This window comes from Melitaea cinxia, chromosome 3 (assembly GCF_905220565.1).
Source record: "Melitaea cinxia chromosome 3, ilMelCinx1.1, whole genome shotgun sequence".
In the NCBI taxonomy this organism is placed as follows: Eukaryota; Metazoa; Arthropoda; class Insecta; order Lepidoptera; family Nymphalidae; genus Melitaea; species Melitaea cinxia.
The window spans coordinates 18078994-18091750 of NC_059396.1; the positions used below are offsets into that span (position 1 = coordinate 18078994).

The 12757-nt window shown below is 33.4% G+C and overlaps 1 protein-coding gene across 1 annotated transcript in view; it reads right to left on the minus strand.

Moving 5' to 3' along the window:
• Positions 1–5343: 5343 nt before the first annotated feature.
• LOC123669644 (transcription factor SOX-21-like) overlaps positions 5344–12757 on the minus strand; it is a 51413-nt gene continuing 43999 nt past the window's right edge. Inside the window, exon 4 of the mRNA XM_045603240.1 lies at positions 5344–5784. Coding sequence (XP_045459196.1) covers positions 5344–5784 — 441 coding nt within the window. The remainder of the gene's footprint in view (positions 5785–12757) is intronic.

Below are 12757 nucleotides of genomic sequence, written 5' to 3' on the forward strand. Positions count from 1 at the left end.
TTGCATACAGATAAAGGTCCATTCTGGGTGTGTTGTATTAGTATTTTGAATGACTTTATTATTTTAGCGAACACAAAAAGTGAAATGAGTGATAGTGACATAAAAAAAAATAAGTGTGTATTATATCTATGATTCTAAATGTACAATAGAATTTTTAATGATCACTCAATTTATATTTATTTTACATTCGATATATTTATCGAGGATAGAATTATAGCAATAGCAACGTTCATACTTCATTCACAATATGTAACCTATCATCATTATCAATACATACAATAAAAATGTAAATGTAATATGTTTGGTCACGCTTATCTCAGAAACGGCTTATTCAATGTAGGTGCGGTTTTAACACATATAGTATGGTAAGCTTAACTTAACATTTTTTAGTGTTTGTTTCATGTCAATCGAATACGAACCGTCGTAAAAAAAGTTATGCCAATTTAAAGAATCAAGTTGAACATGTAAATACCCAAACGACGGTGTTTATAATCCAAAATAAACAAAAGATATATCCAAAAAATGCTGTCCAAAGTAACTATTCAACGCACACGCACGCATTCGCACGCATTTCCACGCATAAATAAATAAATTAGCCGAATTGGTCGAGCCATTCTCGAGTTATGCGCTTAGCAACATTCATTTTTATTTATATAGATTTACTGAATACCTCGACTTTCAAACTCATGAGACGTAAGCACATGACTCACAAAATTCAAATTAGTCTCCTCTCCGTGTTATAGGGAACACGTAAAACTGTAGATCCCAGTTGTTATCGTAGAATACCTACATGATACAAATACATGATAGCCATTATTACTTATAGTGAGAAATATATCCGCGAGGACTATGCACATACGAGGGATATGCTAGGAGCTTTTTTATGTGGAAAAAAGGCTATACTTCACTTTTGATTTTATTGAGATACGACAAAAGAGGAAATACCCTGCTTAAAATTTGAACGTGTCCAACTGGGGAAGTACCGCAACCTTACAGAAGCTCACAGCTAAATAATATAGCTCGCAAGTACTATTGTCTTCGAAGGAGGTAAATAGGTAGGAACTAGGAAGGACATCACGCTGGCAATACTCCATGCTGCAGGCGTATACAACCAACAGTATCCGCTCACCATCACGCAGAACGACCGCTTGTTAGTAACCTTCTTAGTGTTAAAAATATTGGTTGTTCATATTTTATTTTAAGGGCTATGTCAGTTACTTTCGTTCTCTCGCGGATAGTCTCATTTCTAATATCACGTTGAGTGACTTTAAGCTTGTGGACTGTACCCCTCGTCAGTGTCTGCGTCTTGGCACCGTATGTCAAAACAGACAGGACGCATTGCTCGAAGAATTTTTTTCAAGTATTGTGTTATCTTTGAAGTGAAGACTCCGCGATACATTTCAAACGCCGTACAGCCAAATTCTCAAAATTAAATTGTAGTATCGACCACACTCATTAATCTATTTTGTGTTCTCTCCATTCTGCGTGACATAATTTTCTGTATTTTATAAAAAAAAAAAAAAAAACAAAATATAATAAAAAGATTCAAAAAATGAATGAAAGGAACATCAGTTGAGTCTATCTGGTTGACTCTTACTATTGTTGCTTTATCTGTTAAGTCTATTAACTGAATTAAATAGTTAATTTTGATTTTAACAATTTATATAGAATGGCAGCAAATTTACAGCACATTTCAACTTTTTTTTTTATAAAAATTAGACATTACTTAAAATAACAATAGTTAGTAGGTACCTTGTTTCTTTTGTTTGTGGTTTCTTGAAATAAAAACTGAAATGCGATTTTTCAAAGATTTATTTGTAATTACGTAATTTTTCAATAATTATATATATTCTAAGTCTCATTGTACATATTAATATTCCTATACATCATTAAGGCTAAACGATTTACATAGAAAGACATCAACATAAATCACCGATCATATGATATATCATTCAAATATTAACTAACACTTGGTCTTGAGTTCGTTATAAATATAAAAAAAGACAAAAAAGTTTTTATATGTAGTATTTAAAAAAAAAAAAAAAACAAAAATATTGAATGAAGACCATTTATTAGTTTACATTGTTCAACAATATTTTAATGGCAACATCAATATATAATTATAATCGTCGAGAAAAAAAAACAATTAAATAACTTGTTACACAGTTTGCTTTACAAAATTTAAAACAAGAATCATGTTTATGTTAACTTTTTATTGCTATGGTCATTAAGACTATTAAACGTGGAAAAGGGTATTTGCTGTCACTCATTTAGTGTAATATATACCAAAGGAACCTTTAAATGGTTAAGGGCCTGTTTCATCGGTTGTGGATATCCACAATATCCCATACTTATACTATTTGATAGATATCCATCAAATAGGACGCTATTTGACGGATGACGATATCTACGTCATGAAAGTATGTTTAATAAATATATAGTTTTTTGAATATCATATCAAAAATTGACCGCTCCAGCGGGGTTCAAACCCGCGTCTCCGACTGACCGTGTCGGCGCTCTAGCCAATTAAGCTATGGAACGATGTACCCGCTAGATCGAAATTTTTGTCAGTCGGAGACGCGGGTCCGAACCCCGCTGGAGCGGTCAATTTTTGATATGATATTCAAAAAATGTTTAGAATTCCTAATGTGTGGGTAACACAAAAATAAAATCGTAGATATTAAATATATAGTTTATGACACATTATTATTTTTTATTGTGGCTGTTATTATTATTTTTTGTTGTGCTGTGTGGCTACGGCACTAAAGAATTTAGCCACCCCCTCTCTTCCCGTGGGTGTCGTAAGAGGCGACTAAGGGATAACAAGGTTCCACAACAACCTTGGAACTCAAGAAGCCGACCGATGGCGGGATAACCATCCAACTGCTGGCTTTGAAATACTCAGGCCGAAGACGGGCAGCAGCGTCTTCGGTGCGACAAAGCCAGTACTGCGGTCACCAACCCGCCTGCCCAGCGTGGTGACTATGGGCAAAACACATGAGTTCACGTTTTATTTTGGCGTAAACTTGTGGAGGCCTATGTCCAGCAGTGGACTGTATAGGCTGTAATGAAAATTATTTTTTATTATGGAATCCTACTATATTTATGAATTTTCTGATATCGCTCTGGTGTAGTGATGAATGCGCCCAATCCACCGACACCGGCGATTGTGGGTTCGACTTCCGCTCGGTCGCACAGACGGTACGGCCTGTATTTAGGTAACAACCAACTGATATAGATTTTAGTCTCGATAAACATACACATAACTAGATATATTTCATACCCCTACTCAGGCGGGAATCGAACCCACAACCCCCGTAGTAGAGAGCAGGATCGGGTTGTCTGTTCTTGTAGGTCTCCCCCCCGTGCCTCGGAGAGCACGTTAAGTAGTCGGTCCCGGTTGTTATCGTGTACAACTGATAGCAATCGTTACTCATAGTAAGGAATATATACGCCAATCTGTAGTGGAACAGCGTGAGCGAGGTGGATTAAGCTCAAACCATTCATTCTACTTCATGGAGAAAGCCATGCCCATGTCCAGTAGTAGGATGTTACAGACTATGAGTCGACTTCCAGTTTATTAATCAATGGTCCAATGGCGGATTCTAAGTCCATTTGTATCTTATGTGTGGGATAAACATTATACAACCGGCGAAACACGCTCCTTGGAATCATGACGCTTTACATGCGCTGAAACGGTTCCGAAATATTTAGAGCCCGGAATTAATAACGAGGAACAACAAATATTCCTTTTTGTGTGAGGGTTAATGACATATAGACATTTAACACAAGCAATTTTTTAATAATTCGCACTTTTGATAAAATAGTCACTTAGAAATCGGGTCTATGTCGAGACAAGCACACATTAATTCGCACTTTTGATAAAGTAGTCACTTAGAAATCGGGTCTATGTCTCGACATAGACAAGCACACAGTTCATTTGTCGTATCATCTTAGACCGAATAATACTGATCTCAACGAGAATGGTATTCCTGTGGTACGTTGATAGATGGCGTAATTTAATCTGTATATTACTAAGCGTAAGATGTGTGTCATAACTTAAACTGTATGTACTTTTATACTAATACAAAGAAAAAATGTATGGCATCATATATAAATGCAACTTTAAATGCCTTTGTGTCATTGTTATTGAAAATTATTATTTTTTTTTTTTTTTATGTCACTAGGTCGGCAAACAAGCGTACGGCTCACCTGATGGTAAGCGATTACCGTAGCTTATAGACGCCTGCAACACCAGAAGCATCGCAAGCGCGTTGTCGACCCAATCCCCAATTCCCCCAGGAGCTCTGGTCACCTTACTCACCAACAGGAACACAATACTGCTTGAAAACAGTATTATTTTGCTGTGATCTTCTGTAAGGTCGAGGTACTACCCCAGTCGGGCTGCTCCATATTTTGAGCAGGAAATTCCTGCTGTGCCCTACCTCAGTTAAAAATTATTTGAAGTTGAGAATTTCATACCACCAATTTTTTCGTGAATATGTAGAATTGTTTACATTTTCTTATGTACAAACTAGTCCTGTTTATAATTGACACACCAAAATATCCAATTGGCGGTAGTCTTTATTAAGTTATGTGCGCACATAAATTTGGATGATTTATTTTTAAATATACATATAAATTACATTTTTTTTCTATTTTCAAATTAATACCTATACGTTTCATTATGAAAAAAAAAAAATGAACAGAACGAAAATTCGTCAAATATTATACAAAACAATCAGTCTGTTCTAAAAGTTCTATATATGAGCAGTCGACAAAAAAACATTAAAAAATTATAACATTTCTTTTAAATTTAACAAAAAAAAAAATCCTATGAACCTTAACATCTATAATATTCATCTATATACAGTATTTAAATTATAATAATTATATACGTATTCTTAGTCGTTGTAACATGGGACTTTTTAGGAGGCAATTAATTATTAGTGTTTATGACAGACAAAAGTCGTTCGGATAAACGCACTAGCGTTTTACGCTTCCATACAATCATAACCATTTTCAAATGTCATATACACTTATAATCATATTTTTGTATATTTACACAACAATTTACAATAAAAAATAATTATTAATTATGTTCTCAAACTACAATATTATAATATAAATCTACAAATGAAATAAGGAACTTTAGAAAAGGTCATCAATCTTGAACACAAGAAGGCGTTGGCAAATAAAATTCTCGATGTCAAATAGTAACTCAATATGAGAATATAATCGGTTTCTTGTACCGGAAAAAGAAATAATAGGCAGCAATGCTACTGTTTATTTACAGAAAAAGAAACCAACGATTTAAAATCGAATCACCGACTACACATCAGGTCAGAATATAACAGTCAACGGTCTCCGAAATTCTGGACCCCCTTGCGTGTTTTGGGGATATTGGCCCGGATATTGGGGCATTAGGAGACTGGTCGAGGACTGGTAATAAGGTAGAGATGGGGACGGGTTAGAGCCGGAAGAAGAACTGCCTTCGGCGCGTTCCTGAGTCTTTTGTGTGTCCGGAGATTCGGCTGGGGATCGTGGGGATAGGCTGGACGCGGAATTTACCGTTGAAGTCAGACCCGCCATAGCGACTGATGCGTCAGAGTACATCTTGCTGATGTCCATCGGATAGGAGCGTTGCTGTTGCTGGTCCATATACATGTAAGCCTTGGAAAGCGCTGCGGAGTCCAGATACCCTCGCGATGGGTCAGGATACATGCCGTAGCTCCTGTATTTGTCTTCAATTGAATACTTTGACATGTCCATCGTTGGTCCCACCTGTAATAGAGAGGATTGGTTAGCTATTTAGTAAATATGGCGCGAAGACGTGATCAATTGTTAGCAAGTTATTCCTAAATACCTACAACATTTGAGAATCAAAAACACTTTTCAACTACCCTCACATTTCTGCTTCACATTCAACAAACCCCAGTAGGATAAAATACTGTGTCGGGGCTCCGGAAATACACATAACACAAAAGTGTAAGTTTTTTAGCTTTCGTGGTATTGTCATGGTCATTACCTATCACTTTTACTGACACGGGGCTTGATAGAGTTACTTTCATTTACACGGGACTGCCTACGGGACCTGCGGTCACCAACCCGCCTGCCCAGCGTGGTGACTATGGGCAAAACACATGAGTTTTCGCTATTTTTGGCGCAAACTTGTGGAGGCCTATGCCCAGCAGTGGACTGTATAGGCTGTAATGATGATGATAATGATGACACGGGACTAGCAGCGAGCGTCATATCGGAATTACTGACATTTCAGCGACTTTGTAGACGCTAATGGTCAGAGTTGGCAGTGTTTGAATGTGACTCTCAAAGAGAACCACAGTCACATGTAAGTGGAAATATTAACAAATATACCAACACAAACATCTGCAAAAAATATTTCTATCGATTATACAAATGTTTGTAGCACATCAGTTATTGCTATGACAACTGCGCTAATTTGTCAAACAATATTTACTAAAGTAGACGCAATGAGTAAATGTTAGTAATTATTTACTAACTTACTGATAATTTATTCATAACAGTAATATATCAGAATGAGATCTTAAGCGGTATACGCCTACTCACTATATATATATATATAAAGGCTTACGCGACACCAAACATTTATATGCTAAAATTATAATATTTAGATTGAGTTTACATTACATTGCTTAAAATTGATTATTGATAATGGGTTAGTATTTATCTATTATAAGATTGTAACGTTTTCAAAATGAAATTTACTATTTTTAATTTATTATATACTTTTATGATAGTACTAATGATAATAATAAATTCTTTATTTTATTATAAGTATTTGAATGTAGAAATTTGTATGAAAGTTTATTAAACATCTACACCACCTACCCAATTTAGATAATAAGTTTCCTTTCTATGTATGGGTTGTCTGGAAGAAATGGCTAATTAGCCACAAGTCCGCCCATTGTACTTCACTGTCAGTAACTATCTTTATGCTTTGTTTGTAATATATTTGTGGTGTACAATAAAGTATAAAATATAGTAAAGTATATAAATAAATAAATTAATTAATTAATATTTTGAATTCACACTTCTTTTGGCGTGTTAGGGAAAAATGATGAGATGAGATGAGAGTAAACGCGCACACCGTCACATAAAACCGACACCCAGAAATTAGCAGGTCAACTAAGAAGAAATTAGCAACGTAAAGTTATTTAGCCAATTAATTATAACTTCTTACGTGCGTACATAAGTACACACACACTTCTATATACTCTGTAATCAAGAAAATCAAACCAATCAAAATTGGTATGCAGATAACTATTCCCATTCCAGAATAGAGTTTTCGCAAAACTCCATCGGATGAGGTGAAATAGATGACTGATAATATAAAAGTACTTTTATATTTCATAAATTCATAGAATAATCTCTATAATGTTTTCCTTAATTTTAACCAAAACCGCCAAACGGGACTAGTTACGCTAATTCTATGTACACTAATAATACATCTGAAGACGATCAAGAACGTTAGTTACGTAAATTTAAACTCAGCGTAGCAAATGCGTTGGCAATATTTAACGAAACAATTAATACCTACGTTTCAACTAAAAACATCGAAAGTCAAAACATTGACAAATCAGCACCTCTATTGATTTCGTAAGCCGATTATAATATTTGTAATACATCCACAAATAAATCGAATCACTGAAAATTGAGTACACTTTATCATGTACTATGACGTCATTGTACATATAAAATTAGACTTTAACACTTTGGTATAAAAGTTAATATTGTATGTGATATGTTCGGTCGTGAAAACCGTATTGTGCTTCACACGGGCAGACACACAAATCTAACGTAACAAAGCGTCCGTATAATGCTCGGAGTTTTAAATTTTTTAATGAAGTGAGCCGTACACAATATTGTGAAGAAAATACGCTTCGACACGATACACACGGCTCTTACGACTATATAGCTTTGGACGCGACATATTTATTTTGCTATCAATTTTATACATAGCGTACTTATACAATTTTTGAGTTATACCTTCTTATGACGCGTTAGGGAATAATTATGAAAGTAATTCTTTACGATGCGCGCGCACACCATCACAAAAAAACCGACACCCTGAAGTTAGGTTAGTCAACGAAGAAGAAGTTAACAACGTGAAGTTAGCTAGGTGATGAAGTATAACTTGTTGCGCGCGTACATGTCTATACACACACATTTTTTTTAATCTTTACCGTCATCGTGTTAATAACAACACATAATAACACATAAGGTACATGTTTGCACTCTATTAAAATAATATATATAAGTTATAAGTTTTTTCTTGTGTTTTTAAAGGACCCGTTTTGAGTTTTAGCATACTATAAATGATACAAGAACTAGAATTTGTTTTATGCTGGAAAACCAAAAAAGCGGCATGTAATGGTACGATAATTATAGAAATATTCAATGATTTTATAATAAAATTAAAATTTAACACGTACCAATTTTCTTTTAGCACCGTTCTGGTGTAGTGTTGCGTATACTAAGTACACGCCTACACACAAAATCTCCCAAACTCTTTAAACTAAATTTTAATGAAATTATATGTTTAGTAATATAAATAAATAAGAATATTGTGTGAAGCGAGGTAAATTATAAAACTTAATACAAACCAAAGTATCATAATATACAGACTGATAAATAATTAACAAAAAAACTATTTACAAAAAGTATTTTATAAAAGGGAATTTTTTTTTTCTAAAAATATGTATATTAATAATAAATGTACCCTGTTCTTCGTTCCACAGTCCCCTGTGTCCGTGTAAGCATAGCCGGCTACACGCTAAATCAGGATTAGCCGGACAACGCGACATCAAGCTAGCGCTTTACGACCCCGCTCCACACAACCATCGTATTTTATTACACTTGTAAGAAAACCTCCAATACTCTCGGTAAATACTCTATGATATATTGAATTGTATATAAATAACTTTTAAAGTATTGTCGCTTTTTTATTATTTATATTTATATTGATGATATCAATTATATTGAAATTTATATGATTGAAGAATATTTGTAAGTAAACGAGGTGTGTTAAAAAAGAATTTTATTATATATTCAAGTTTATCACTTACCTAACATTATTACGTTATCTTTCTTATTTCCTTTTAATACGTGGATAATAATTTTAAAATATGTAGTCATATGATTTGCATTTACTTAATATATAAAAATAATAAATTTGGGGCTTGTATCACCAGTTTTCGATAACACTATTTCACAGATGACGGTATCCGCGTTTTTTTTTTTTTTTTTCTTTTAGGTATAATTCTTTGTTACTACCGAATTCCACTTTATTAATGAGATATTTCAATTTGCAATTGTTAAGCTTAAAGTTGTTGTTTATACATTCGGTCGAAACAGGTCCTAATGACCTATTCACATCCTGTTGTTTAAGTCTATTCGTAACTTGTTTGCAGGATAAACTTTATCCACAATCATTCGAACACTCTTGATATTACAATTCCATAAATAGTCTACTTAAACGTTATAAAAATTAGCTTTCTTCGTGTAACACGTAATATTTTGTTAATCCTCATTTTCAGGAAATACCTTTTCATTTATCTGTGATAAATTATCATTATCATAGTATCTCTACTACAAATCAGTGAGAATTAATACAATTGTAATAGAAAAGCAAAGAGTATCCACCGAACCTATGCTTTATTTTTTTATTTGATGTCATTACCTCGTTACAGGTAAAATATGTTAATATTAACAATATTATTTATAACAAGCTGATCCCGCAAACGTTGTTTTACCATATATGTGATTAACCCCCTTAATCTCCCCCCCCCCCCTGTACTGTGTACTTAGCTGTATGAAAAATAGATGTCGGTCGATTCTCAGACCTACCCGATATGCACACAAAATTTCATAAAAATCAGTCCAGCCGTTTCAACTAACACGAGAATTTTATATAAGATTTTTTTTTTGTTCAATCACAATAAAATATAGCCTATGTCACTCCTGAATAGTGTAGCTTTCTGTTAGTCAAAGAATTTTCGTGATCAGATCAGTATTTGCGAAGATTACCCCCTACATACAAACAAAGTTAGAAACTTTACCTCTTTATAATATTAGTATAGATTATTAATTTTATTTTAATTATATCTCTTTCAGGGGTATTATAAAATAATAAAAAATATCCTTATATCTTCTTGTGTCAATACCTCTAGCAACAGTTTAAAATATCATACAATCCCACTTTCGTATAATATTTTCAAATGATTATCTTCCTTTAACGAAACATTACCGGTATATTAGCCGTGAAAGCTCAATAAACTATATAAATCATCGATCAAAATAATAAAATACGAAAATCACAATGGTTCGTTAAAAAGCTTCCATACCTGCCCGCGAAAACGCACTATCACCGTCTTTAATATCACCCGGAGCGACGCAGACAACAGACAATACTGTCGCTTTTATTTCATAAAAGGAATATTTATATAGTGTTTTATTTGTCATAAATAGCTTTCACATTTGGTTTACTTTTATTTAATTATAGAGAATAATAATGATTATGTTTGTCTTCAATAGAAAACTGTTTGGTTGTATTTCCATTACTGTTATGGTAATTGGGCTTAGAAATTATTTTGTATATTGTGCGTATATTTAAAATTTTGTTTATGGTAGACTTGAAAATATCTTTCTTATTCTCGTTACAAAAGGACACTGCACTTATTTACAAAATAAGTTTTACCAACATGACGTCTGTGGTTGCTGCTGCTTTGCTTCGGAGTTTGTGTTCGGAGTTGTTGTTGTTGTTGTATCGTCTTCAATAAATTCCATTTCTAATGCAATCAATATTCAATTAAAATTCAAAAAACGAACTACAGCATCTTTAGATTAGCATTTAAGCATTAAAAGAAACTACGCTTTTCATATAAAAATATAATCGTATTAGACATAATTCAATAATAATATTTTATGCGTATAAAAATTGTTCTCTTGTATCTCGCCTGATGTCTGCGCACATCAAACAGTCGCGTTGATATCGCGTTGAATGGTAGCTGATTATATTGTTTTCGACCGAGTTTAGGAACGATTCGATACGTTAATCGAAAAAATGCTTTTCATTCGTCAGTTCGGGATTGTAAGGTAGCACAATGATCCTGATGGATCGCCCGTCTATTACCGATAATATACCTACTATTGACTAGCTAGTCGGTACATTCAGGGAGATTGTTATGATATATATGAAGTTAAAATTATTTAACTTTTTTGTTTTGTTATTTTAGGAAGTTATATTTCCGGATTTTGCTTGATTTAATTATAAAACTATGTTGTTTTGTGTACAAGTAAATGTATGGGTTCTTTTTTAATTTTTAAGGTTATTGAATTTGCTATTAAATAAGTTTATAAAAAAAAAACTTTGAATATAAGAGTTGTAATTCATTAGTTAAAGGAATGGAAGGTGAAGCTGATCCTAAGGGCCCGCTTTACCTCCAGCTAGGCTGTATTGTGGCTGTTATATCAGTAACTTAGTTGTGAGATAAACTTCACGTCAGTAACCGGTGAAAATGGCCCTTTAATATGAAGCCATATCTGTCATTTGAAATCAAAAAATGTTAGCAGCCATCCTAAATAACTTTTCAATCGTTGATTTTTATAGCTGTTTAATACAAATTGCATAGTGTAACCCTGTTATAAGTAAGACAGTTAGGTACTAACATAATTATAATTGAAGAACACAAGAAATATGTAGCATTCAATACATTCTAACAACAAAAAATGTAAATCTCGAAAAATCTCCTCATTATTTGAATTGGTAACAACTAAATCCTATAAAATCGTAATTGATTATATCACTTGACACATAAACTTGTACAATTTAACTCCCCCATCCTCACGGTGCTCCTCGATCTTCCCCTGACGTTTAATCTGCGGATGACGTTGATGCGCTAAATACTCGAGAGTACGGGAGTCGATAAAAAAGATCTTAGTTTTGTTGAAGATATATCGTTTATACATTTTGCAGACAGGCTAAGAAAGCGATGTTTCTTTTTCCTTTGTCCATTTTTGAATTACGTAAAAACAAGAAGATATTATTAATTAAAAGACATAAGCGGTCGAGTTTTACTTTAAGCTGGGTCCAATAAAAGTTCAATCAATTCACTAGCCTAATACGTTCCAAGCTGATCTAGAGGTCGATTTTAAGCGTGTCACAATAGCGGCATAATATATCAATATTTATATCGTTGGATTCTTACTTTACCAGACATTTGATAAAATATAATTATGTAATAAGTACGTATCTATATATTAAAGGCAAAGAGGAAGAAATACTAGGCATAAAAGTGTTAGATAATTTAGAGGGCTTTATACAGCATGATTTGAAAGGAATCGATGAGGAATTCCTGTTGTGGAATGATTTGAAATGTAAATATTAAAAGAATTCTTGAAATGTTTGATAACAATATAGGTATCTAACGAGATTTAAATCCTTAACTGATTAACTACGATTCTGTTAAGTCGTAGTAAATCAGTTAAGGGTCAATTCACTTAGTCAGTTAAGGGGTTTAGTGGAAACCACGAAGTGCCATTGCTTGACAAGGTGTGGGAAGGGGTCCAAAATTTAGTTACGTCACAAAAAAAATTCAAAGTAATAGATAATTGTTAGTATTAAAATCATTGTATTTTGCATACCTATGATGGATTGACGACGATTTTATTAAAAAAAATAGCTGTTGGCCGCGGCTACGCTCGTGTAAAAATGGAT